Below are 23,918 nucleotides of genomic sequence, written 5' to 3'. Positions count from 1 at the left end.
CATGGTGTGGTAGTCATTCAACATGTGTTACCTCCGAAGGGCCGGGGGGTCGTCTACCGCTCTCCCTCCAAGTCAAAGCGCGGCCATTAAGACATAATCTCCATCTCGGCCATCTGTTGCATACCATTCATGCTAATGATCGTTGATAAGGAAGAGACAGGTGAGCTACAGCTGCCAGCTCTATTACGGAGGTGGACTCGGAATACCCTTGAGATCGCAGGTGACATGTCTGCGCCTTAGTGCATCCGCGCCCGTCAAGTGGCACTGTGGTCTGTCAATTCAGGTTTGACAAGAGCAAAATTCCAGGAGAGAGGCTGTGCCAGAAACCAGTGCACTTACGAGATCGCAGGCGACATCGTGCTCGTATGCTCCCAGTAATCTCCGTCAATCCGTGCAGGGACCTTGGGCCACTGGCACCCAAATCTCTGGTCATGGGTGATCTCTCTCGTGCGGCCGCCGCGTGTTCATGGAAGTCGCTATCAGCGCATTGCGCAGCATGTTATTTGACTTTCGAACGTTGCTCGTACATTCCGCACGTCCCACGCTCGTACAGGAAGGACTTCGAAGGGCTCAAGTCTCACATGCGTCCTCAGATGACCGGCGCAGCGTGGGTTGAACGCCTCGCCATGGTTTAGATGTAACGAGATCCCCGCGCACTTCGGGAAACATTGTTAACAGGCGAGACGTCGCAGAGACCAGCAGCACAGTCCAGGCAACCATATCATCAGTGACCATGCTTCCATGCACATCGCGACAATGCGAGACCGTAGATCTCCTCCGTTTCCTTCCAGGCCTCTCCCCACTCCAGAATCTCGTCTCTCCACAGCCCTCCCCATTCTTCCGCCTTCCGCAGCACGTTCTCGTGCATGTCCTCGAGGCCAGTCTCGTTGTAGACACCGCGCCAGAAAGGTTTGACGAGCGAGTAATGGATGAGGCGAAGCTCGGGCTGGAGGCCCTCCCAGAGCTGGGGATTACGCTTCTTAATCGCCTGGTTGCCACCATAAATATAGGGCAGGCGCACGGCATCGGGACCGTAGAAGACGTTGAGGAACGCCTGTTCAGCCTCGAAGTGGCGGTACTGCGCGGTGTTTATCTGCGACACAAGGTCCTTGAACACGGTCGCGGACGTCCGAACGAACAGCACCCCCGCATTGAAGCCAATGGTGAAGCCCGGGTCTCCCACGTAGATGTCGGGGACGGCAGCGAAGTTGAAGGGAAGAGCGAAGAGCTCATCAAAGTTGCGGCGGACAAGGATGTCAGCGTCAAGGTAGACGACCGCCTTGACTCCGAGCTCGTGGAATTTCCAAATGGACAGCTTGGTGAATTGGTCGGCAAAATGCCCATGGACGCCGTCAACCGGGGCCCCGATGCGCTCGACCGCGTACGGCTCAAAACCGGAAGCGGTAGCAATACAGAGAGCGCGCTCGGATACGCGATCGGGGAGATAGAAGACGATTCGGCGAGCCTTCGAGTTGACTCTGTTGAGGGAGTGTCCCAGGGTGACGATAGGTACGGCAAAGGCGTCGTTGTACATGCTGGTGACGATGGCGTTTTCGGAGGACGTGATTCGTACAGTCTTCATGTATTCCTCGTTCACTACGGGATGCGAGTGTCTTGAAGCATCGGGACAAGGGCAAGGTTAGGAGCTTGGTTTGGTTGGCAAAACATTGAGGACTCACAGGTGTTGGAAGTTATCTAAAGGAGTCAGGACTGATTGTGGGTGGTCATGATGCATGACTTGAAAGTACAGAAGAAACGAGAAGAAGAACAGAAGTGAGAGGAGTATACATGGCTGGCGGAGGGTGGATAGCAGGAGGGAGCCAGCAGAGTCCTTGAGTCGTCGATGGGGTCCGGGCAGCATTTTGGACGCCTGCGGTCTGTCATACCTGTCTGCTTTATACCCGAATTCGCAGGCACTCACCGCCCATCAACTCGCAGCTACCATCCGGCGGCGTTAAAGAGTACGGGCACAGATGGACGCTCTCGGCTAGGCTAGGAAACCATAATCCTCCGACATTGATCGCCTTCGAGTGATGCTATGCATGCACTGCTATGTACTCGTGTGCGTGTGAGATCACTGAGTAGCCTTAGCCTTAGGCCTATAGCTGTGCCACGAGAAACGTTCATGTCAAGATCAGGTCAAGTAGTAATTCACAAGCGGCTGACTTGCCCGAGTAGAGATAGGGCGGCCAAAGATGATTAGTTTCCGGGTAGCTCACCCATGTCGCGGCCACATGGCTATACTCCTTGCGATTCGTCCGAGGTATTTGCATATAAGTAACTCGGTTCGATCAACTCTGTTGTCTTTCTCCGTAGCTGTCCATATTATGATAGATATTCGGGATGACAATGGATCTCTTCCTGGCTCAACGATACAATGTACATAATCCATACCTCAGAGATGCCCGAGAAGTAAAAAGACAGGATACCGTTACGGAGAGATGAAAAGGACTGCTGCTTACTCGCCAATCGGTTTGACGTATAAACCCCAGACGGTGTCGCTGGCAGCGGAGGAGTAAGAGAATAGAGGAAGGCGAAACACCACATATTCCAGTTTGAATCCATCATGCCGTGGGAACGCGGAGTTTGGTCTGAGTCTCAATAGCAGAATTCGTCCGGTCTCTCTCAAACTCATTGTCAAAAGGTTTCAACCTTCGATTGAGACGCTTACTTATCGGACGAGGATTGTCGCCAAACCCGGTCTCCAACTCGCTATGGACGTATCAGACATCCTAGCAGCGCATGACGCAAAACAGTACGTGTTTTTCCCTCTGTCTCTGGCATAGTGTTCAGATAATTAGTGCAGGAAAGCCGTTACGGTCGAGAAGGACGTTCCTCTCGAGATCGACGCAGGATTTCTCACCGTGACAGACCTCAACCCTGTAGACAGGGAAGGCTATGAGTGCGTCTCTCGTGGCGCGGCATTGTTTGCTTTGTTTTTCTGACTATGCAATGAAAAGAGCTGATCGCGAGGAGTATCTCATGTCCACCGCCCGAGATGGCGCACAAGCACTCGTCGCCGCCCTGTTCGCATTACCAACGACCTCTTCTCCCGACGGCCCGCTAGCACAACTACCAACCCCCACAACACAACTTCCCCGTGCGAAGCCTCTACCGAAACCCAAACCTCCCACCAAGTGGGAGCAGTTCGCGAAGGCGAAGGGCATCCAGCACAAGAGGAGAGACAAGAAGGTGTGGGATGAGGAGAAGCAGGAATGGGTCAATCGGTGGGGATGGAAGGGTGCGAACAAGGACAAGGAGGTGCAATGGCTCACGGAGGTCCCTGCCAATGCCGGTACGTCTTGTCCGCGTTATTTCTGTCGCGCGCATGCCCCCAACCGATCATGTCTGGTCGCCGCAGATGTGGACTATGATCCTGCCAAAGCAGCGCGAGACGACCGGAAGGCCCGCGTTGCAAAAAACGAGAAGCAGCATCAGCAAAACCTCGCCCGCGCCGCGCAGGTGAATGGAGCCGGCAGCAGCTCCGGCGCGCCCGCGGATCGCAAAAAACACATCGACAGGACGCTTGCTGTTACACGAACCAGTACCGCCAGCATGGGCAAGTATGATCGTACGCTGGAGGGCGAGAAGAAGTTGAAGGGTGTCAAGCGGAAGGTGAGTCCTATTTTCACGCCCAGTGGATTTGCAAGCTCAGCTATATTGATGTCCCAGTTTGACCCGACGGAAATCTCTGCAGCAAATGAGAAGTCGCGGGACCTCGCTATCATCTCGAAACTCGACAAGGAACCGTCGACCAAAAAGGCGAAAAAGTCCTCAGACTCCTCTGGTGACGTCCTCAATGTACGGAGGGCGATACGATCCGCGAGTAAGGGCAAAGGCAGCGCAGCGCTTGCCAGGGAGGCTGGTGGTGGCAAGGGGAAGAAGGGCAAACGGTAGTGCCCTCGTGTGCATCTTGTATTGGTTGCGACACTGTTGCTCTTCATTCGGTTGCTGGAGATGACGCTGTGTGGACGTTTCACAAGCCTCCATGCCCGGTTTATAAGGTCGATGTCATTGCCATATACATATACATACAGCGACTGTGGCATACATTAAGGAGGTGAGTATGTACAATATACGATTACAATGTTGTCCATCACTTCGATCCGCTCTCCACAGGAAGCCGCTCCAACTTCGCCCGTCCATCCTTGATCCATTCTTCCTTCACCAACTTCTCCTTGTCCGCGTAGTACAGGCGGTACACCAACTTGATCGTGCCCTCGCTGACCCCCGCAACCGTGCTGATCTCGCGCACGGTCTTGGGCTTGTCGAGCAAGCAACACGTGAAGTAGATGGCGCCGCCAGCGATGGAGACGGGCGAACGGCCATCCGCGATACCGAGCTCGCGCGCCTTGATGATGATGTCCGCGCAGATTGGCTGTACGTTGGGCGGGAGATCGAGGTGGTTACAGTACCGTACAAGCAAGTCTTCTGCGCCGGTCGTGCCGGTAGGGGTGTTCGCGTGACGATCGTGCGACGCGCCAGGGGTCAGGTTGAAGGCCTGTTCCAGCGCCTTGTAGCACTGTCCCAGGACCTTCTTGCTGACGTTCGTGAGGTTGCATATCTCGCGGAAAGTACGGGGTACATGCGCTTGTCTGCAAGCGATGAAGATACAAGCAGCGATGACGGCTTCCATGGGCTTTCCACGAAGCAGCTTTTCCTCGTCCGACCGCTTGTAGAGTTGCTTCGCGATGTCGGATATGGTTTTGGGGAGTTGAAACTGATCGCACCAGTTCGAAATCTCCCGGAATGCCTGCAGGAGGTTACGCTCTGAGCGTGAGCCAATGCCCCGGGTCTGTGCGCGTTGCAGCTCCCGCGCTAGGCCTGAGCCACCATCCCGGAACGAGATGGTGGTGTCGAGCTGCTCCATGCCCTCCATGAGAGGGTCCGAAGCCGCACCGACACGAGACGGGTCGTCTCCCTCGTCATTGGCGAACGTCTAGATACGATGTTAGGAGATCAAAACGCAGGACAAGAAGCTGTGTGTAGCACTAAAACTTACCCGCCACTCACTTCTCGTGTCGACGATCCTGTCGCCCAACACTAGCCCACAAGTGCCACAGACAAGGTCTCCGCTGCTAAACTCCTCGACGATGTTCGGGTTCGGATCTCTGCAATCTGGGCAGATGAGGCGGACGGCGAGGTCAGGGCCGAAAGTCGGCTGCTGGACCTTTTGAATCGGCTGAGCGAGGGGAAAAGGCTGGGAGTATGCCATGGCAGATGTGGGCTACGAGTGCGACGGAGGCCCGGCAAGATAAGTGAGTGGGGCGTGCAATGAGCAGCTGGATGTGGCCTCGAGTCGACGACGACGGCGTAGATGTGCTAATTGTCTACTGCTTCTAGGATCATTGCGGCGACATATAAGAAGCCAAACGACGTACCACTGAGAATCAACACGAAACTCGACGTCGGATGGGCTCCTAGGGTTGGGCGAGGAGAGCGACGATGACGGTTTGACGACAGAGGCGTGCTGGGACAACGAGCGGACGGAGCACGGTTATCCGTGCGATAACGGCGTTTATCCTGGAAAAGTATTAGTAATTTGGTTTTCAGCCAATCAGAAGTCACACAGCCTTAAGCTTAGTCCCGACCAAGGTAACGCCACCGCGTCCGTCGTCTCACCCATTGTTCTCTCCCACCGCCGCTATGGGCAAATGGTCAGTGTGATGCTCATTCGCATCTACGGTCTGCTTCATCTTTCGTCGCCTCTGCAGGACACTTGAGTACCATGACGAAGTACTCCGGAACAAGATCAAAACCCTTGTGTCAGTATCCGTCCGTACGTGCGCAGGCCGTGCCGCCTTACTGACATTCCCATAGGCAGGGCGCCATCAAACGCATGGAAGTCGAAAAGGATGGACCTTCAATAACTTACGAAGCGTTTGTGGGGGACTTGGATGAGGGCGACTCGTTCACGACGTCATTAGTCGATGTATTGGTCAAGGTGCGTAAACGCAGCAGTCGATCGTGTCGTAGTGCTCATGACGGCCCAAATAACAGGAACTGGCTGAGCGCAGGACCAGACCAAATGCCGTGGACCGTCGTCTCATATCTGAGAAAACTGCGAAGAGCCTGCGCTTGCAAGCTGCACCTCCCCAGGTCTATCGAGGAAGTCAAGGGACGCTCCGCGACCGAGCGAGGCGCAGTGTTCCCATTCCCCCTCCACGTCCATACGGCACGTTCAATGATCTTCTCTCCGACTCTGACGGCGAAGAGTATGGGACCATGCTCGGAAGCTCGGGAGTATTGGAAGGAGCGCGCCTGAACACGGATCTGTACGACGCCTACCTTCCCTCCACGACATCCACATACGACCTCCCGGCATCCCTCTCACGGGCTACGGACCGCGCTGCTGGCTCACCACGTTTATCTGAGCCTACAACATCCTCTTGGATTTTGAACAGCCCGCCGCCCAGGTCACCTCCCACTCTGCACAGCGCAACCGGCCCTGCATGGACTGGATTAGGCGGTCCAGGAGCGTCTCTGCGCCGCTCGTCTACCATCCGTCGCCCCCATCGTTCTCAGCCAGTGGATCTCAACGATTTTACTGCCTTCACGTCCCGCCGCCGCTCTGCTATCCGTAATAGTGCCCTGCAAGACGAGGGTGCCCGTGAGGAGTCTAGCGATGCAGCGCGTCGCTCGATTTCCGTCGAGAACATCAGGTCGGGGGAGACTTCGACCACCGCCGACACCAGTGCGACGCGGCCATTCGACCTCAGCGCGTGGATATCACGTCGTAGATCCTCCTTCGGTGTTCCCTCCTCATCTTCGAACGTCGCCGAGCCTAGTGCGAATACTAGCTCGTCGCAGATGTGGTACTCCATGACGGATTACGTCTCGCCGGAGCCCACAACCTTCTCGCTTGCTGCCCTCTCTCGTCGGTCGAGCGGTACCGATCTGAATGACGACAGACGGCAGGTCATTGCCCCTCGCCTTCGTCGTGGCGGCCTGCGCCCACCCGAATCTCTGCTGTTGCATGGGCCTGGCACAACACCAGGTACGGCAGGCTCATCTCTACTTCGGGCAGCGACAGAACCAACCACACGCGTACCGTCTCCAGCTCCTGCTGACCCTTCCATCCCGACTCAAGCTGAGAATGGCGGGGAGGTGCAGGCTGGCTTCGCGTTATTGGGAACGAGCTCTGTCTCACCCGTCGGCGAGTCTCGATGATAATCTATGGACATTCACCTTGTATGACTCGTGGGTTTCCTCTCATGTATTTTTATGGCCACTGTACTCTAGCTATGAGTTCATGCTCTCGTTCCAATGTTATGCCTCCGTCCGTCCGGACCTTATGTTGTCACGTGCACAACAACAGTCCGATAGAGTCGGATCCTGGCCAACGTTCACCACCCCTGCTACAAATATTCACATCCTCCACCGCTCCACATCATGTTCAAGAAACGCTCTCGTCCACCACCGAAACCAAGGCAAAGGTCCTATGACGAGCTAGAGGAAACGGAACCGTCCACGGCGGAACCCCAGGAGGAGAGGGAAGAGAAACTAGAGTAGGTACTTGTGGCGTCTTCACTCAAGTATGTCCCGGCGACTGAACCCTACATGTTTTCAGTGTTTCGGACCTCATTGAGTTGAGGAAGCTGCGGAAAGCGAGAGAAGGGATTGATGCCGAGAAGCTCACGAAAGGAGACCTGAAGAAGAAGCGAAAGCGGCCAAAGGAGGAGGACGAGGTCGTGTATGGGTTGAGGCCTGGAGCGAAGGTAGATGACGAGGACGAGTAAGCAATCATCGCGATGTGGTTGTCCTTACTGGACCTGACAGAATCTGTCCCGACAGGGACGCAGAGGATGCCGAGGCGAAGGCGCGGAAGGTGGTCCGGTCGAACAACTTCACGCAGCAAACGAATGCTCTCGATGTTGACAAGCATATGTGAGTCTCTCTGCTGGTCCCCGTATTCTTTGCATCTGGAACTGCCTGCAGGATGGCATACATCGAGGAGAACATGAAGTTGAAGAGAGGCGCAAAGGAGGAAGAGCAGAAAGACGAAGGCCCCGCGGACCCGTATGCCGAACTGTTCCGACTCACGGACCAGTACAAGGCGAACGCTCAGAAGAAGGAAGAGGAGGGCAACGTGACTAACAGTCTGGCAATGCTGACCGCTATTCCGGAGGTGGATCTCGGCATGGAGTGCGTATATTCCATCCCGCGCCCCGCTTTCGAGACTCATGAGACTTTTCGCAGTGCACGACTCAAGAATATTGAGGAGACTGAGAAGGCAAAGCGGCAGATATCGGAACAACGCAAAGAGCGGTCGAGGCAAACGGACGATGAGGCACACCTAGCCACCACGCGATGTACGTTATTGCAATATTGTATGCCTTTAGACGGTTCCTCACTCGATAGGTCAGTCTACCGGCCTAACCTCAAGGCAAAGTCAGACGCCGACATCATGAGGGACGCCAAACTCGAGGCAATGGGCCTGCGACCGGATGACCACGAGCCTCGGAGGACGTCTGAGCGTGTTCAGATGGCCACAGACGAGATAGTGAGTGCTCGTCTCGTGTAAGTTATGTCGCCATTAGTACTAATACCTGTGGCAGGTCATGGAGCGTTTCAAGAAGCGGATGCGCAAGTAGACCTGCAAGGGTGCTTTCGGCATCGCCTCCAGGCTCTCGCTAGATGCGACATGCGTGCGGGGCCTGTCGAACAAGGGATGTTTCGTGATCTATCGTTATTGAACACGCTGTGCCCTAGCTGGCAGGAGCTAGCTTTTCTAAGGATCGCCCTTAGGTTGAACCCGTCTCAAGCTTAGCTTGACGTGGCACGGCCAATGTCCTGGATCCAGCTCGCCAGGGTACTACTATGTCTCTGTACTGCATTCATTCGATCCCAGTCTACATACTGATGTATGTCAAAGTGGAAGGTGCACCCTGTTTGCCCACGAACAACAAGTGACCTGCTACATATCATGCAGCAAAAGATATATATCCTTCGAGCCGGGATCGAACCAGCGACATCAAGATCACGTGATGCGTAGCCATTACAGTCTTGCGCTCTTCCAACTGAGCTATCGAAGGATGATATTAGGCACAAGACTACTGTACTTATGCAGTTTGATTCGCTGCAACTGAACGGATCCTTTTCTCTAGGTCAATTTCCTGCAGAAAGGTGAGTATTATCCAGTTTCATGCCGTCAGATAAGTCATGTTCTTGAGGCTGGGAATCTTGAAGAAAATTCTTATTCAAGCATGTTAGAAAAGCTTATAAGCCTTTCGTAGTAGATATTTAGCTACTTCTGGCAAAAGAGATAGGTCTATTAATATGCTTAATGCCTTTGATTATCCAGTTTCTATCCTTTCGTTAATTCCCGAAAGGATGCTTTCTTTGCAGTGTTAATATTAAGATTTCTTTAGATTCTGAATGGGCGTCTAGCCTACCTCTTGTCCGTGACTATTGCCATGAATATTCGCATACGACTTCCTTGAAGAGCACTGGCAGCCTGTATGTCCGCAATCGTCATCCCACGTTGTAGTGAGACTCGGGGCACTTCAAATTGTAAGTCTACCTCTTTCCCCCATGCAAAGCCCGACGGCGCAAGGAGGACATCAAGCAACCTCCCGTACAGCTGTCTACGGGTTGAGGCAGGTTTGTGGTTGCCCACTGCTAACCGCTTCATACCTTGGACTTGAGTAGCTGGATGATGGGTAGTAATTTGCAATCTGAGTGCTTCGATGACTTGTCCACCATGCTTGACCACATACTGATTCAACCTTCCTAGATCGAGCCATTCAACCCAGTCACTCGCATTCACCGCATCGGCGGCCTGTTGCCGCTGAATGAAAGCTTCCAGGTGGCTAGAGATTTTGGCCAGCTGTCGTTGTGGTGATATATGTACTAAGTTGTTCATTTTGAGTCCACCTCTAGTACATGTGACCTCTGTCAGCTCCAATGCTCGTGTCCACTGCCCATGATGTTGCAGCATCTACGTTGCTGATACAAGCAGTTTACGAATGTAACGACGTGAATATGACTGGCTGTGAAGGCATCAGACGTGTGAACAGGGAACCTGTGCCATGTCCCTATATTCCAAATGCTTTCAAACAACACCCTGACATGTCCTGCAACCTTCTCATTTTTCGCTGGACCATTGGCTGGAGAGGAGCATGCGTGACCCCGAAGAGACTGCTGAATCAGAGCCGACGCCCAAGCCCGGCGTCATGATGTCGCGATGCTGTCGACCACTCCCCGTCCGCCCATTCCGTCCTCCAACTTCAGTCTTATACCTCGGGACGCCGACATGCTCTCTTGCCCACGACACCACTGTAAACTCTACAGTCATCCTCCGTAGCCCGTCTGTAACCCCCTTCCAAACACCACACTCGCCATGGCACCTACCGCCGAGTCTTCGAAGCCGACCTTTGACAAGCCCCTTAAGCTCCCTCTCCCGCAGGAGGAGATCGACCGCATCAACGCCTACCTGCGCGACCTCACACCAGAACAGATCCTTGAATGGGCTGCAGAGCACGTTCCTGGACTCTTCCAGACGACAGCGTTTGGTCTTACTGGGCTTGTCGCAATCGACATGCTCTCGAAGATCACGCAGAACCCACCGCCTCTCATCTTTGTTGACACCCTCTACCACTTCCCGGAGACATACGAGCTCGTCGAGGAGGTGAAGAAGCGGTACAACCGTGACGTCCATGTCTACAAGCCTGAGGGATGCCAGACCGTTGAGGACTTTGAGAAGAAGTACGGCCAGAAATTCTGGGAGGCAGACGAGACGACGTATGACTACCTTGTCAAGGTGCGTAGCGCTTTCTAGTAGTGTGTGCACACTTCTTCTGACTTCCGCCTCCAGGTCGAGCCTGCTCGGCGAGCGTACGAGGAGCTCGGGGTCAAGGCGGTCATTACCGGCCGTCGGGCATCCCAGGGTGCAGACCGCGCGAACCTCCAGCCTCTTGAGGTCGACAACACTGGCCTCATCAAGCTGAATCCTCTGTTTGCCTGGACGTTCCCCTTCGTCGAGTGGTACGTCGAAACCAACAACGTCCCCAAGAACAAGCTCCTGTCCCAGGGCTACCGGAGCGTCGGTGACTGGCATAGCACCGTCAAGAGCGGCGACGGTGACTCTGGGGAGCGTGCTGGCCGGTGGGCAGGCAAAAAGGAGAAGACAGAGTGCGGGCTGCACGTCGACTACTTCAAGCTCAAAGCTGACGCGGAGCGAAAGGTGCGTTGCCTCTGGCAAATTCGATATCGTACATCAGCTGATCATGTTCCTTTGCTCTAGCTCAAGGAGAAGGCCGCATCCGAGCAACCATCGGAGCCGTCTGCTGCAGCCCCTACACCTGTTTCAGCAGTGGAAGCAACTGCTTGAGCCTCATTTGTATTGTTGAGCAGTCTTTGGCCATAGAGACCTGGAGCGTTTCGCGTTGTACTACCCTCTGTATCTCTTATACATTATCTTATGCTCTCGGTTCCACGTCCATTTTGCAACGGACGAAAGTCGAGCGCAGCGGCGTTTCATCGCCTTTGGCTGATTGGACTGGCGTGACACTGAACCTTGTGCTCATTTGTCTCTCAGCCCATTCTCTCAACAGAGTCCGATGAGCTCCGCGTGTTCTGCACGAGCGCGCATATATCTATATGTATTCCTATCGCGTGTGTTCTGTCGCTCCTCCCCCAGTACTTTGCATCGGATGAGCTACGAGGATGACGACCCTGGTCAAGTACGCACCTTCGTTAATGACCTGACCAGCTGCATAGCACACTGACCATCGACCATCGCACGTATACAGCTCGAACGGGCGCGGCGTGCTCCATCATCCCCCTCTGCCTAGTGGTCGCATCCCGCTCAAGTACGTCGTCTGATCAACCACCCTCATGGGTCTCTCGCGTCGAGGAAACTTACGCATACCTCAACCATGGCAGACCGGAATTCCCTAATGGGCTCCCTCCTCTGCCGGAGATACACTCAGAGCAGCTGCGAATCCAGGTGTTCACCCACCGAAGCTTCTACGCTCGTCCGACGCACGTCTTCGAGGACATGCCCGACGACCCAAGCCCGGACAACGAGATGTAGGTGCCGTTGCAACGCGCAGGTACCTGCCATGCGTGACACACAAGGCTGATTTTATGTTGTTGTGTAATTTGCGCAGGCTCGAGCACTTGGGGGATACAGTCCTAAGCCTGGTAGTGACAGGCCTCATGCGCGACATCTTCCCATGCTTGCGGGTCGGCCCGTCCACGGTGAGTGTACGCGTACGGCCTCGATGCCTCGTGCTGAACCTTGCAACGCCACAGAAAATTAGAGCTTTAGTTGTCGGAAACCCGACCCTCGCCTCTATGTGAGTAAATTCATCTCACTGCACGTCCGCAAGGCAACCAACGGCACTGGCAGCTCTGTCCAATACCGCCTACCGGAGAGGCTCCGCATGCATCCCGCTCAGGCCATCACGCTGCAAGCCTCTATGAACATTCAAGGTATGTGAATTTATCTGGCTCCTCACAAATATGCATATTGAACGACGCCCATCCATATACAGCTGATCTCTTCGAGTCGTTCGTGGGCGGCGTGTACCTCGATGGCGGCCTGGAGGTGGTGAAGACCTGGCTGCACCCCCTCCTTCGACCTTACCTCACAGAGGCCTACCGCACAGTCAGGGTCCAGCACGGCCTCTCTCCCGAGCCTGAACCACCTCGTTCTTTCGCTTTTGCCTATCCATCTCTTGGCAGCGTGTCGCCCCCGAGCCCTGTGGACAATGATGTGAAATCGCCGGGGTTCCCCGCCTTTCCCGCCCCAACGTGGTCTATCCCGCCCCCGCCGCGTATTCCTGGGAACGTCGGGCACCTGTCGCTCTTCAACCAGCACCTGCAACAGCAATGCAAGAGCATAGAGTGGGTGTACTCGGACAGCCAAGGTGAGGGGACGAAGACAACGCCGATCTGGGTCGTGCGCGCGATGGTCGAGGGCGAATGCCTTGGACGCGGGCGCGGCAGCACCAAGAAGGCGGCGCGGAACGAAGCCGCAAAGGAAGGGCTCCTCGCTCTAGGCATATACGTCTCGTAAGCTTCTGCATCGCTTCACGTTTGGGAAAACCACTAATGCTATGGAAGCGCAGCGCGCCGGAGGGGCACTTTCCTGCTTGAACCTTCGCACCTTGTCTCTAGACTCGCGCTGGATGGACGCAGCAGACACAGCTGGTCATCCCGCTCAGGTGTGAAGACATTGTGCGGGGGTTTGCCGCGGAGAATGTTCATACCTCGAATACGGACGGACGCGTTTGCCCGTTCTGGGAGGTTGCTACATGTATACGATGTGTTTTGTGCTATCGGCTTCCGTCGTGCTCGTTAATTTCTATTGTGTATCATGCTGTGCTGTTTCGCTATGCATGCTTGGATATATGTCATGTAAAGGTGTAGAATGCTGAATGGAGTGGATTACTATGAGTACAATATGCAACGGGCAGGGTGGGGAGTACTTTTCGATGAAGAAGGTCATGCAATCCGCCTCCCAATACCCGCGTCCCTCAACTTCCCAATGTTGTCCACCGGTGGCGCTCCCCAAACCAATGTTCCAGTAGTGGGATCGAACAACCCCGGTATACGGTGCTCAAGCAATTGAGGGAGCACACCACGATGCCTTGTCGGCGTAGGTAGTGGCGTGGTCGGAGACACCACGTCCGCGAGCACCGTCCCGCTCGGCGCAACCGTCTTTGAGGCATCCGCCGCCCCTTCTTGGCCCTCCGCCGCCCCTTCTTGGCCCTCCGCCGCCCTGTCCTCCGACCTCTGCAGCCCAGACCCAGCCATTAGTGCGCGCGCCTCCTCGTCCACGTCGTCAAACTTGTCCTGCTTCACCGCGCCGATAGAGTATGCCCATACGCCCACCGCGAAGCCTGCAAGCACCACCCCGGTTATGGCGTTGCGAAGTCGGAATGGCTGGCGTGCGCGTTGCAGGCCAGGAGACATGATCTGGAGGGAGAAGGTCGGGGACGTGCCGAGGACCATGGACGGACGGGAACACGTACGTTCTTGGGACGATATGAAGCGCGAGCGAGCTTGGGGTCAACATATTGGTCCGTCATGGTGTCAAGAGCGCGAGTTAGAAGAGCCGGAGTACTCGGAAGTCGGGTAGTAGAAGGACGAAGGAAGGGGTTGAGAGCAAGACGCGCGATCCTCTTCCCAATCCGGTGCACGTGCAGGCGGGGCAGCACTCGGAATTCGTGCCATGCTCATCTATGGTCTCGACGTATCGCAACGCGTGCATTTCGTACCGGGCGCAGCTAACCAAGTCTCAGATGATGGGCGAACTCGTGCCAGCAACATCGAATAGGAGTCGAACGGCGGCAAGACACGTCGGAAAGGATCGGATGTCGGACGCGCCCACTCTCTGATGCATACACCTCACATTGACCGCACACAACCAACGAAGCAAGCAATGCCTTGTCTAACGGTGTGCTATTGTACGAACGATAGACGACTACATTGTCTGTGCACCCCCAAGTTGTTCCGATCACTCCGACGGCTTGCCCTATTGAAGGTGGACCGAGGACGTCAGTACGACGATGTACAATGCCTCCAATAACGCAGGACTTACCCGGATGAGCTGGAACGCGCCGTACGCCGTGCTCAGCATACCGACGGTGAAGATGGCATAGTACGTCTCTGGTGACATCGAGTTTAGGGACGGCACTTTAGGGTGCCGGGGAAACACGGTACTCACTGACGTAGAGCTTCGAACGGGGGAGGCGGTAGTAGATGGGGATGTGCTGGTTCTGGAGAGCGTGCAAGAAGCATTCAACGGACTGCACGAAGGGACACACGACACAGACTTGTTACTCACCTGGACGAACTTCTGCTTCTCCACAATGTGGTTGGGCTCTGCGACAGAGAAAATTATTGAGAACACAAGATGGCCGCATCATGCGACAGACAGTACTGACTGTTGACGAGCGCGTTGAGCATTTTGAACGCAGGGGGTGAAGGAGGCAGAAGTGGTGGTCGAAGAAGGAAGAGTGAGGTCAACTCGCGAGGCGGCGGAGTCCCAACCGCCGAACCGGCGCGACTCGCCTCGACCGCGTCCCTCGACCGCCATGGCCTCCAACGACCGCGTCCGCGTCCGAGTGCGTCTGCCCGCCCCGCTCAATCCTCTGAGGCTCTCGTGCTGATATCTCGACGCCAGGGAGTGACGATACACCGACCTGTGATCTATGGAAACACGGCATGGGTCCTGACCCCGAAGGAGAGGGAGGCGCTCCCGAGTTCCGACCACACCCACCGCTGGACGGTCGCTGTGCGCAGCGCCGCATCTTCGCCCGACTCTGATATCGTTGGAGGTGCGGATGACCTGAGCTACTTCATCAAGCGGGTGACGTTCAAGCTGCACGATACGTATCCCAACCCGAACCGGAGTGAGTGTGCCACCCGCCACCCGCCCTGCCCTCGCCTTGTCGGCTGAGCCTCCTCGTTTGCAGATGTTGACAAACCCCCCTTTGAGGTATCAGAGACGGGGTACGTCCTATGAGGCTTGTTTAAGTCTACGTGCTAAGGTCAAGCTAGGTGGGGTGAATTCGAGATCACCATCCGGATAAACTTCGTCACCGAGTCGGGCGAGAAGGCCGTCACATTCTACCACCACCTGAAGCTGCATCCCTGGACCGCCAGCGGTAGCGGTGAGCCCGAGATCCCCTCGCTCGAAGCTGCAGCGAAAGCTGGCCCCGTGCATTCCTGGCAGTACGACGAGATCGTCTTCAACGACCCATACCAGATCTTCCTCAACATCCTCACCGCGCACCCACCCACCCCTCTCCCCAAGCATAAGCGGCGCCCGATACCCTTCCACACCGCCAATCCTGCGTCCCTTGAAGCTTCGAAAGGCGGCACGCCCGAGTTCACGCAGGAGATGGAGAGGGAGGAGGCAGAGCGCCTGGAGAAGGCACTCAAGACAATTGTCGAGGACACACATAAGTGGCGTAACAAGCTCATTGAGAAAGAGAACGAATCCAATCGGCTCAAGAAGGAGCTGGAGGCCGCGTTGCAGTCCTAATGTGCAAGAGCATGGTCGTCTAATAGGATTCACTTCGTGTAGCAATACAGTGACGCAGGATGTATGATACAGCGTAGCAGGTATATGATAGTCCTTGGTACCAATATGAACGGTGATCACTGGTGGGGTGCCCAGCCGATGTACATGCGTGCCTACGACATCCTCAGCCTTTGTATGCAGCGAAACCATAACAGCACGCACCAGGTTCGCATTGTCGCAAGCCTGCTGGATGAGGCTCTGGACGTGATTGCTGACCGTCATTTGCTTGCCCGGACTCGACTTCAGTGGCTTGAAGATTCCTCTCAGCTTCTCCTCGATAGGGCCGAGTGCGTCTTTGGAGACGGCACGCATGTCGGCCTGTACGTGATTGTGGCGTTCCATGCGGCGACGCTTCTCCTCCCACTCGACGAGCGGATCGTGCACGAAGGCGTCCAAAACGTTCATAAGGCAGTCCTTGTTCTCCCTCAACAAGCGCAACGTCACCTCACAGGTGATACGGAACACCCCTTGAAGGTCGTTAGAACGGAAACCGATTTGATGTCCGACGACTTACCCTCGACACCAGTCACACCAAGACCGTCGACCATATTCTGCGTCAGTCGGAAAGGAACTATCTCGGGTGTCTCCAGAGCTTGACCCTTCCGGAAATCTCAATGCGTTGCACATGCACTCGTCAAATAGAGGCGTACCTTTTCGAAGAGACAGTCAAAGTCGACGTGAACCACATCGCCGCAATTCGTATCAAGAAGAATGTTCTCGCAGTGCCTGTCTCCGAGCCTGCGACCTGCGATCAGTATGCGAACGAGGCAGAGAAGTGTTTGTTCTCACCCGAGGATATACCCAACCATGGACATTACCGCTGCTGTTCGACTGTAGGCGGTCCGACTTGTGAGCCAGTATGTAGGCTCGGGGAACGTTTCAGCGAACCACTCGTGCATGACGGGAGGGTATCTAGCGAGTTCGATGAGGTGCGCCTCTGCGTGAACCGGGACGGAGTGATGCACTCACAAACTCAAGACTTCTCTAACGAATACTTCCGCAGCTTCTCTGTTATTTGATGTGGCTTTGACCTTGTCGAAACCTGCTCGGAGCTCCCCTGACTGTGTGACGATTACATGGGCGCGCATAGGTACTGATGACGAAGATTTGCTCACCCATAGTTGCTTGCCACGGCGAGCGTAGTGCGCGCTCAAGATGTTCCGCACGGGAACGGTGTTGGGCACCCATTGAATCAGCCCACACTCCTCATTCAGCGAGACGACGCTGTACGTTCGGATGTCTGGAAGCGACAAAGCGACAACGTCAACACGTTGCTCAAGTGCACAGTCACACAACTCACGAAGCTGTCTCCGACGCGCTTCGGAATCAGACTTCAATAACTTGTTCAGGATGGTGTCGAAGTCCATCAGCCGACCGTCCTTCCGCAGATCGTCCTTCTTGCCTAGGAATGTGTAGATTTGCCCGTTGCTACCACGTATCGACATCTTCTTCGGCTTCGCCAGAGAATTCATCACTTCAACTTCGTCGAAGAACACTGTAGTACGAGGTCAACGTATTCCACGTTATAGAGATCATGACAACCTACATAATATGGTGGGAGCATCGACAGGGAACGGCTGGTGTGCGCTGTCGGAAGCCGATTGAGGCGGCATATTGGCCGTAAGAGATTCTTGCAGAGGAATGAGGATGTCGTGCGCGGGTGACGGGTCCTCGGGTTTGAACAGCTTCCACAGATTCTTGTAGCTATGCTTCATGCTCAGCACCTTGGGCTCCCTGACGTCGGCGCGGCAAAAACTCAGTAGCTCCTCCGTCAGCTTCGTCATCGACGCGATCATCTTGGAGACGTTGTTCCTCTGTGAACTCTGAAGGGCGTGGTCAGATGTCATCCCTCCTTGCATAACCTGATACCGAACCTTCAGCTTGCTCAGGATCATCCTGGCTCGCTTTGAGCGTGCGGCCGCGGTCGATTTTGCTACCGCGGTGAATGGCCAAAGCGCTTGTTTGGGAAACTCCTGGATGACCAGCTGCAGAAGAGTGGCCAGGATATCGTATGCTTTATCGTTCTTGAGGCCAATCCGAGATACGATCTGAGGGAAGGCGGTGTACCACTATATGACGCTACGATGAACGTGCGTAAAGAAGCTGAAATCAGACGTTCTCACCTTGTAGACGGGTGCCATTTTGATTGCCCGAGACACCTCAACATTGATCTTCGCGAATACATCATGGTTCGCACGCTCCGAGTCTTCAGCCATGTCGAGCCAGATGGTCAAGACACGAGGGAGTGTCTGATAGATGTACTTGGAGCCATATCGAATCGCACGCGTGAAGGACCTGACCGTCTGCAGGTTCATCCTCATACCACTATGGCGTCGTTCAGTTCTACTCGGCCTATCAGAGCGCATGGGACCCCTTACCGAGTCGTCTTCTCAGGAGGGCTAAGGAGCTTGTAACATTCGTCGTGGAACTGACCAAGGTGGAACTGTCCGCTCTCCCATCTGGAAAGGATGAATAACTGCAATAAGTGATGTGAAACCGCGACTTACTTGGGCCATACCTCTGTTGCGGTCTGGAACTCCTTGTGCACCTTGGAATCCTCGTATCGTTCGGAATCAGCCATCCATCGAGCATGTAATACGTGGGCCTATCCACAGGGTCAGCGGTTGGCAGTCTTCCACAGATGGGATAAATCATACCTTCGCTTTCAGTTTCGTCTCCTCCTCATCGGGACCAGTCAAATCTATGACAGCGCCGTCCTGTCGCTGACTTGCGAGTAGGCCGGACGCCCTCATAGCGTTCTCCAGTTCCTGCAGTGCGCGAAGAGGTTCGCCTCTCGCTCGCACGAGCTTAGAATTCTCAACGAAGGAGAACGGTGCATTCGATTGTCGCGCTTGCAGGATCGCACTGTACGCAGTCTGCGAATGACCCGCCTTGCGCGCGATCTTGGCGCTGTTCAACCAGAGCTTGCCAATGACTTCCCTTGCCTCCGGACAACGCGCACCGCTAGCTTGCATATAAGTAGCGATCTCGTACAAAACATAATTGCTCACCTGAGGTTGAACGCTGTGCGGCGCATGTTCAAGATTGCCTCACGGATGCGGAAAGAAGGCAGCGTGGAGTCGAAGCGAGCAGCTAGGCACGACAGGAGTTTGTCGAAGCTCCGGTCTCTCGATTGGCTCCCAGCGTCCGGCTGGTTGGGCAGATTCCTGACAACACGACTGATGACCTCCAACTCGCGCAGAAGATGCAAGTTCAATACCGCATCGTAAGAACGGCGGTATCCAGTAGGGCCGGATGCTGTGATGGCTGTGCCCAACGTTCTGCGGGAGGTAGAGAGCGCAGCGGCTATGGCTTCGTTGTTACCCGAGCGAACGGCGAGGAGAACTTGAGCCATCAGAACTAGCGGCGATCGTGACTCTGCCCCAGAGACTAGGTTCTGCACCTCTTCCCAATGACCCACCATCCACTCGCCCTCTAACTGGTACTCAACCAGCTGCGGAGCCCAGTTAGGGTGGTTTGTCAAGACTCCTCTGACATGGGTGCGTAGCGAGTCTAAGCGGCGATGAGTGAACAATCGCACCACAGAATGGGCGCACGCACCGTAGTGACCCAGGTTCCGCAGACACCGAAGAAGACCGAGATGATAGTCCAAGTTGTCAGGCTCGTGCTGCAAGCGGACCTCCCAGCAGCTTTGAGCGGACGTCCACCGGCCGGTGCTTTCGTGTTGCCGGATCTGGTGTTCGAGAGTCGGGGATAGAATCATGGTAGAGACCCCTTCCATGCCGTCTGGCTGGTCTAAGTGAGCGTAGATCTCGTGCAGGTGGTCGTAGTTCTTCTGGAGGTCTGCTGGTGGAGTGTTGCGTTCACGTTGGACAAGAATGATTTGTTCGACATGCATAAGCGTCCTCGCGTATGCCTTGCATTGGAAAGCAGCCTGCGCTAGGAGTCCTTCGTCAATTGTCGCGAGGATAGACTCTACTCGCACGGCTTCCAGTTGACCTTCCGCGACGAAGTCGTCGCCACTGGACCCGCGAGTTGTGCGTTTCCTCTCATTCTTCTGCCGGACGATCTGTTGACGAATGCCACGCAGCCACATGTTCACATGGTCTAGTAGCATGAAGACGGTCTACAATGCTATCAGCGTACATCTTGGAAAGTCAACCTGTTGTATTTGACATACCTGAGCGGAGAACAATCTCTTGTCAGGCGTGGACTGACTGTCAGGGTTCACTTGATCCTCCAAAACGGTGAGCAATTCGGTCCTGATGAGCTCCGCGTCATTCTCGTCTCCATAAGCGAGCACATTCGCGACAAGGTGCGGTAGCAAGCGGTGAGCTATACCGACGTCCTTGTAGCGTACAAGAGACGAGAAGATACCGAAGAGCTGCTGGCCGTATTCGCCCGACACCCTGTTGATGAGATCCGTGGTCCATACTTGCACCCACTGACGGTACGTGGGTTGATGGGGATAGATGGGATAGGAAACTGAAGGAGAGCGCGGAAAACAGAGCGCCAAGGGTCCGACAAGCAGCGGTGCACATGTTTCGATGACGACGCCTGGGAGACTGTTCCAGCGGTTGCGCACCTTGAGAGGGACTGAGCCAGAGCCGGGGCCGGGCTTGACGAGGGCGGGCGTGAACTTGCAGAATTGCAATAGCTCCTGGAGAGCATAACCAATGTGGTTCTGCAGTTTTAACTCCCTCGCCGAACGGTATGCCCTGACGAGGACATCTTGGATGAGGTGCAGTGCAAACGTCGTTGCTTCAGACTCGTCGGTGAAGTTGCTAAGGACAAGTATGCGACGATCTTCCACACGTAGCTCGAGCCTGTCGGGGTCGATCGCGCCGATGACGCCTATGCATTCATACACAAGATCGTAGAAGGTCGCGGTGCCGTCGCTGTCTCGAGACGCGGCGGCGTACAATGCAGAGACTAGCTGACCAGCCAAGGGATCGAAGAAGTCGCCGGTTGTGCGCAAGCGAATATCTTCTTCGTGCTCCGACAGGAACGCTCGAAGTTCAACCGCGGATTGTGACGCAACGGTGAGACTTTGGCTGCCCAACCGTTCGAGGAGCGTATACAGTCGGTGATACTGCGTGCACTCCACGCGGAGGTTCATCAAGTGCTCGTTGATGTCGCCTAGCTCTGGTATCGAGCTGAGATCCGCGATTTCCGTGAGGTGTGTCCCCAATTGGGCTCCTCGCTCGACGACCATGAGATGGAGACAGTTCTTGGCGATCTCTCGATCGCGTGACGACAACGACCACCAAGTGGAAATAAGAGAGGCACTAGCAGCGGCGACATAGGGACAGAGGTCCGGAGGGTCCAACGTGGACAAGAACGAATGCCAACTCGATAGGGTTGCATTTGCGAGATCGGGCGACGAAAGCGTCGTTTGGAAGCTGGCCATGATCTGGACGCAATATATGAGTGTTTGGGCAGGTGAGGGTATGGGAAGGCGTACTTGGGGGCCGACGGGGCTGATATCTTTGCCAACCAACTCTACGAATCGCCCGATACCTCTGATGATGGACTGCTTAGTCTCCACAGATTGTTTCCCTTTGATGTCTTGTAAGGTGTCGTTTAGGATGGACACTATCCCGTGCATGTGGTTTTTCAAAAGTGCGGAGTCTTCCCTACGACCTTGCGGTAACGGGTCTCTTTGGTCGGCCAACCGCGAAAGTTTCACTATAGCCTCATTTGCCTGACGGAGAGGCTTGTTGAGCGAAATCATGGTGCATCCTACAGCCCTACACTTACCGCATCTGCAACGTCCGGATCCTGATCCCCAAGCGAGCCGACAAGCTCTGCCATCAGGTGAACCATACAACTTGTGATGAGAGGCCACGTGTCGAAGGTCTGATGGTCAGGAATCTCGGCCTCCATAACGTGGGAGATGAATTGTAACATCTTGTTCGTTTGGCCGATACCCTGTAGCATGAAGACATGTGCCAATATACGCGCAGGTTCCTCGAACACCAAGACGTTGAGCTTTGAGTCGTGATGGAGCGTCTGCGCAAGGGCGAGGAGCACCTTCGTGTCGCCGTCGGCAAACAGAATAGGGAGCGTGTACCTCAAGGTCAACTTGAGGAAGGATTCGACATCGGTGGAGATAAACCGACAGAACTCGACCAACCCGTTATGTTCTGATACGAAGCGACGAACGAGGTATGGCGAGATTCGGTTCAGGTACGGGTGAGCCAGACTGTATGCTGACTTCGAGTGCTGCCTGCATATTGCTTGCAACTGACCCATGTTTGGTTAGCACGACGCCGACACCTGCTACAAGTGTAATTTACCTGCAAAATAGCAGTACCCTTGAGTATGGGGTTGACATGCCCCATCTGAAAGACCAACGAACAAACGCTCTCTCGTAGGGCATGCCCGGTAGACGTCCTGGTGACGAATGTCAGTTGTCATTACGAGCGCATGCAACTCTCACGCTCACTTGCCAATCAAACCCGTAGTCACAAGAGCGGTTTCCCGCACTAGATGGTCGGCGTGCGTAAGACACGTACGTAGCTTCATGAAGACTACGCCGGTCAACAGCATAACCCGGTCATCTAAGCGCTCCACAAGCTTGACGAGCTCAACCAAAGCACGCCTGATAGTATCTTCTGTAAGCACACACACTATAATAATATATAAGATCACTAACCCTGCAGCCAAGCGAGCAGCCCGCACATTGCTGTTCTTCATGCCTCGTATCATGAACGTCGTGAGGTCGTCAAACAGCCGATCGTCCAACGGCGCTGTCTGGTGACAGAGCGCCTTACCCAGGGCATTATACACGCCGGTACGCGCGCCCCTGACTTCGCTGGAGCCGTCGTTCTCAAGCATACGAAACGCTACTTTCATATATGTCGCGACGAAGCAGATCCGTGGCTTGTCTGTGTTGGCTATTGGGGAGCATTTGTCGTTTGCGTGGTAGAGAATGCACGGTAGCGCCGCAAGTTGTTTGGCGAGGGTGTCCAGTGCGTCTGCTGCTGGATTCCAGACGGCACTATGACACGCAACTGAGCACAGATCTATATGTAGTACCTATCACTTACTCTCTCTCGAATCTGTCATCGATCTCTTGCAAAGCGCGACAAATGACATCCGCGTTGCCGAGAGTATCGTCGTCTTCCATCCAGTCGAGGACATGAGGATTCACAATGGCTTGAACTGCCTCGCGTACGAGAGCTCTCCATTCGGTCTGTGTAGAGGCTGAAGTCACCTTGATGATACCCGAAGGTGTGTTCAGAGCTCGCAATCGCTCATTCGCCGCTTCCATGAGGGTCCTGAAGAGTGGCGTCTTCGAATCCGTGCCGAACAGACTGCTGATAGTACGGAGGCCATTCACGTCGAGCGATGGTACAAACAGCATAAGGTACGCCTGGCACAATCCCTGCATGGCAGAGTCATATCAGCAAGCCACACGTATCACCCAAGTGACGCTCTCCTGCTCACCCGTAAAGCTTCGCCCTCGTCGCCCCACTCTTCTTGCCGCAATTCCTTCACAATCACATTGAAAGTCACCAGATCTTGAGGGGAGAGGTTGGAAGAACGCAAACTTGCTGCTAGGTCCTCGTCCAACTTTTCCCAGATGGGGTCTGGTCCGCTTTCCAGCTGGAACAGTATGAGCTTTGTCCAGTAAGATTCAGCTACATCGTACAGGCCAGCCGACGCCGTGAACGCGGTCAGAGCTGTAGACAGCTTGGCGATTGCGGTGGCCCTTGTGGTGCTTGGTATAGCGCAGAACAGGAAGAGATGATTGTATGCTCTTTGAGTCAATCGAAGCACTTCTTCGACCAAGTCCAAGTGGCATGGATGCGTTGACGTGGTTGCGGAGAGTGCTGCGAGGCAGATGTCCAAGAGAACCATCATTGCCAGAGGAATTTCAGATACACCATGGATGGCGAATGGGGGCTTCTTA

General features: G+C 54.9%; 11 protein-coding genes and 1 non-coding gene across 12 annotated transcripts; 6 read left to right on the top strand and 6 right to left on the bottom strand.

Annotated features, from left to right (window-relative positions):
• Positions 1 to 453: 453 nt before the first annotated feature.
• L226DRAFT_608186 (nucleotide-diphospho-sugar transferase) lies at positions 454 to 1,963 on the bottom strand. Its single transcript, XM_067685897.1, has 2 exons — positions 1,680 to 1,963; positions 454 to 1,613 (listed from the first exon to the last, which is right to left on the bottom strand). The coding sequence occupies exons 1-2, from the start codon at positions 1,859 to 1,861 to the stop codon at positions 725 to 727; spliced, it is 1,071 nt and encodes a 356-aa protein (XP_067541426.1). The 5' UTR covers positions 1,862 to 1,963; the 3' UTR covers positions 454 to 724.
• A 677-nt stretch (positions 1,964 to 2,640) lies between these two features.
• L226DRAFT_122538 (RRS1-domain-containing protein) lies at positions 2,641 to 3,997 on the top strand. The gene is made up of 5 exons (XM_067672206.1): positions 2,641 to 2,755; positions 2,807 to 2,902; positions 2,961 to 3,295; positions 3,362 to 3,615; positions 3,673 to 3,997. The coding sequence occupies exons 1-5, from the start codon at positions 2,715 to 2,717 to the stop codon at positions 3,895 to 3,897; spliced, it is 951 nt and encodes a 316-aa protein (XP_067541425.1). The 5' UTR covers positions 2,641 to 2,714; the 3' UTR covers positions 3,898 to 3,997.
• Positions 3,985 to 5,333, bottom strand: L226DRAFT_608185 (transcription initiation factor IIB). Its single transcript, XM_067685896.1, has 2 exons — positions 5,003 to 5,333; positions 3,985 to 4,939 (listed from the first exon to the last, which is right to left on the bottom strand). Exons 1-2 carry the CDS (start codon positions 5,213 to 5,215, stop codon positions 4,097 to 4,099), a joined length of 1,056 nt encoding a protein of 351 aa, XP_067541424.1. The 5' UTR covers positions 5,216 to 5,333; the 3' UTR covers positions 3,985 to 4,096.
• A 284-nt stretch (positions 5,334 to 5,617) lies between these two features.
• On the top strand, positions 5,618 to 7,350 carry L226DRAFT_608184 (uncharacterized protein). Its single transcript, XM_067685895.1, has 4 exons — positions 5,618 to 5,657; positions 5,715 to 5,765; positions 5,821 to 5,944; positions 6,001 to 7,350. The coding sequence occupies exons 1-4, from the start codon at positions 5,647 to 5,649 to the stop codon at positions 7,168 to 7,170; spliced, it is 1,356 nt and encodes a 451-aa protein (XP_067541423.1). The 5' UTR covers positions 5,618 to 5,646; the 3' UTR covers positions 7,171 to 7,350.
• Positions 7,351 to 7,392: 42 nt separating this feature from the next.
• Positions 7,393 to 8,594, top strand: L226DRAFT_542140 (uncharacterized protein; the record flags this gene model as incomplete). Its single annotated transcript, XM_067682109.1, has 7 exons — positions 7,393 to 7,508; positions 7,571 to 7,735; positions 7,780 to 7,887; positions 7,939 to 8,145; positions 8,200 to 8,312; positions 8,367 to 8,503; positions 8,559 to 8,594. The coding sequence occupies 7 exons, from the start codon at positions 7,393 to 7,395 to the stop codon at positions 8,592 to 8,594; spliced, it is 882 nt and encodes a 293-aa protein (XP_067541422.1).
• A 351-nt stretch (positions 8,595 to 8,945) lies between these two features.
• L226DRAFT_t20 lies at positions 8,946 to 9,035 on the bottom strand. The gene has a single exon. It is a non-coding gene; the product is annotated as a tRNA-Tyr (tRNA).
• A 1,031-nt stretch (positions 9,036 to 10,066) lies between these two features.
• L226DRAFT_549617 (phosphoadenylyl-sulfate reductase) lies at positions 10,067 to 11,472 on the top strand. The gene is made up of 3 exons (XM_067682694.1): positions 10,067 to 10,762; positions 10,817 to 11,185; positions 11,246 to 11,472. Exons 1-3 carry the CDS (start codon positions 10,343 to 10,345, stop codon positions 11,330 to 11,332), a joined length of 876 nt encoding a protein of 291 aa, XP_067541421.1. The 5' UTR covers positions 10,067 to 10,342; the 3' UTR covers positions 11,333 to 11,472.
• A 195-nt stretch (positions 11,473 to 11,667) lies between these two features.
• On the top strand, positions 11,668 to 13,024 carry L226DRAFT_565680 (ribonuclease III; the record flags this gene model as incomplete). The annotated part of the gene is made up of 7 exons (XM_067683824.1): positions 11,668 to 11,684; positions 11,754 to 11,813; positions 11,887 to 12,033; positions 12,114 to 12,204; positions 12,259 to 12,302; positions 12,356 to 12,438; positions 12,501 to 13,024. The coding sequence occupies 7 exons, from the start codon at positions 11,668 to 11,670 to the stop codon at positions 13,022 to 13,024; spliced, it is 966 nt and encodes a 321-aa protein (XP_067541420.1).
• An 88-nt stretch (positions 13,025 to 13,112) lies between these two features.
• Positions 13,113 to 14,118, bottom strand: L226DRAFT_529305 (uncharacterized protein). Its single transcript, XM_067679579.1, has 2 exons — positions 13,983 to 14,118; positions 13,113 to 13,926 (listed from the first exon to the last, which is right to left on the bottom strand). Exons 1-2 carry the CDS (start codon positions 14,037 to 14,039, stop codon positions 13,453 to 13,455), a joined length of 531 nt encoding a protein of 176 aa, XP_067541419.1. The 5' UTR covers positions 14,040 to 14,118; the 3' UTR covers positions 13,113 to 13,452.
• A 349-nt stretch (positions 14,119 to 14,467) lies between these two features.
• L226DRAFT_565678 (uncharacterized protein) lies at positions 14,468 to 14,919 on the bottom strand (the record flags this gene model as incomplete). The annotated part of the gene is made up of 5 exons (XM_067683823.1): positions 14,468 to 14,485; positions 14,552 to 14,619; positions 14,678 to 14,729; positions 14,798 to 14,835; positions 14,898 to 14,919. The coding sequence occupies 5 exons, from the start codon at positions 14,917 to 14,919 to the stop codon at positions 14,468 to 14,470; spliced, it is 198 nt and encodes a 65-aa protein (XP_067541418.1).
• Positions 14,920 to 15,047: 128 nt separating this feature from the next.
• On the top strand, positions 15,048 to 16,144 carry L226DRAFT_608178 (yeats family protein; the record flags this gene model as incomplete). The annotated part of the gene is made up of 4 exons (XM_067685894.1): positions 15,048 to 15,077; positions 15,137 to 15,365; positions 15,429 to 15,465; positions 15,514 to 16,144. 4 exons carry the CDS (start codon positions 15,048 to 15,050, stop codon positions 15,998 to 16,000), a joined length of 783 nt encoding a protein of 260 aa, XP_067541417.1. The 3' UTR covers positions 16,001 to 16,144.
• Positions 16,117 to 23,132, bottom strand: L226DRAFT_452477 (uncharacterized protein; the record flags this gene model as incomplete). Its single annotated transcript, XM_067675064.1, has 23 exons — positions 16,117 to 16,152; positions 16,202 to 16,506; positions 16,554 to 16,638; positions 16,690 to 16,777; positions 16,829 to 16,951; positions 17,009 to 17,100; positions 17,155 to 17,279; positions 17,340 to 17,534; positions 17,586 to 17,862; positions 17,914 to 18,108; positions 18,163 to 18,364; positions 18,418 to 18,498; positions 18,547 to 18,644; positions 18,697 to 19,003; positions 19,051 to 19,552; positions 19,601 to 20,126; positions 20,181 to 21,413; positions 21,465 to 21,704; positions 21,761 to 22,246; positions 22,300 to 22,396; positions 22,449 to 22,604; positions 22,659 to 23,003; positions 23,053 to 23,132. 23 exons carry the CDS (start codon positions 23,130 to 23,132, stop codon positions 16,117 to 16,119), a joined length of 5,874 nt encoding a protein of 1,957 aa, XP_067541416.1.
• Positions 23,133 to 23,918: the final 786 nt, after the last annotated feature.

The sequence above is a fragment of the Lentinus tigrinus genome (genome assembly GCF_003813185.1).
Source record: "Lentinus tigrinus ALCF2SS1-7 unplaced genomic scaffold L226scaffold_2, whole genome shotgun sequence".
NCBI classification, from domain to species: domain Eukaryota; kingdom Fungi; phylum Basidiomycota; class Agaricomycetes; order Polyporales; family Polyporaceae; genus Lentinus; species Lentinus tigrinus.
The sequence above is the reverse complement of the archived record's forward strand: the minus strand, read 5'-3'. Positions and strand labels throughout refer to the sequence as shown.

Excerpts from the sequence above, each read along its gene's own strand:
- L226DRAFT_608186 (XM_067685897.1), bottom strand. The coding sequence starts at position 1,861 with ATGCTGCCCGGACCCCATCGACGACTCAAGGACTCTGCTGGCTCCCTC. Across the intron at positions 1,614-1,679 it reads TTAGATAACTTCCAACACCT|ACACTCGCATCCCGTAGTGA; the intron begins GTGAGTCCTCAA and ends CGATGCTTCAAG.
- L226DRAFT_122538 (XM_067672206.1), top strand. The coding sequence starts at position 2,715 with ATGGACGTATCAGACATCCTAGCAGCGCATGACGCAAAACA. Across the intron at positions 2,756-2,806 it reads GCAGCGCATGACGCAAAACA|GAAAGCCGTTACGGTCGAGA; the intron begins GTACGTGTTTTT and ends TAATTAGTGCAG. Across the intron at positions 2,903-2,960 it reads GTAGACAGGGAAGGCTATGA|AGCTGATCGCGAGGAGTATC; the intron begins GTGCGTCTCTCG and ends TGCAATGAAAAG.
- L226DRAFT_608185 (XM_067685896.1), bottom strand. The coding sequence starts at position 5,215 with ATGGCATACTCCCAGCCTTTTCCCCTCGCTCAGCCGATTCAAAAGGTC. Across the intron at positions 4,940-5,002 it reads ACACGAGAAGTGAGTGGCGG|ACGTTCGCCAATGACGAGGG; the intron begins GTAAGTTTTAGT and ends CATCGTATCTAG.
- L226DRAFT_608184 (XM_067685895.1), top strand. Across the intron at positions 5,766-5,820 it reads AACAAGATCAAAACCCTTGT|GCAGGGCGCCATCAAACGCA; the intron begins GTCAGTATCCGT and ends ACATTCCCATAG. Across the intron at positions 5,945-6,000 it reads TAGTCGATGTATTGGTCAAG|GAACTGGCTGAGCGCAGGAC; the intron begins GTGCGTAAACGC and ends CCCAAATAACAG.
- L226DRAFT_549617 (XM_067682694.1), top strand. The coding sequence starts at position 10,343 with ATGGCACCTACCGCCGAGTCTTCGAAGCCGACCTTTGACAAGCCCCTT. Across the intron at positions 10,763-10,816 it reads CGTATGACTACCTTGTCAAG|GTCGAGCCTGCTCGGCGAGC; the intron begins GTGCGTAGCGCT and ends TTCCGCCTCCAG. Across the intron at positions 11,186-11,245 it reads AAGCTGACGCGGAGCGAAAG|CTCAAGGAGAAGGCCGCATC; the intron begins GTGCGTTGCCTC and ends CCTTTGCTCTAG.
- L226DRAFT_529305 (XM_067679579.1), bottom strand. The coding sequence starts at position 14,039 with ATGACGGACCAATATGTTGACCCCAAGCTCGCTCGCGCTTCATATCGT. Across the intron at positions 13,927-13,982 it reads CTTCATATCGTCCCAAGAAC|ATCATGTCTCCTGGCCTGCA; the intron begins GTACGTGTTCCC and ends TTCTCCCTCCAG.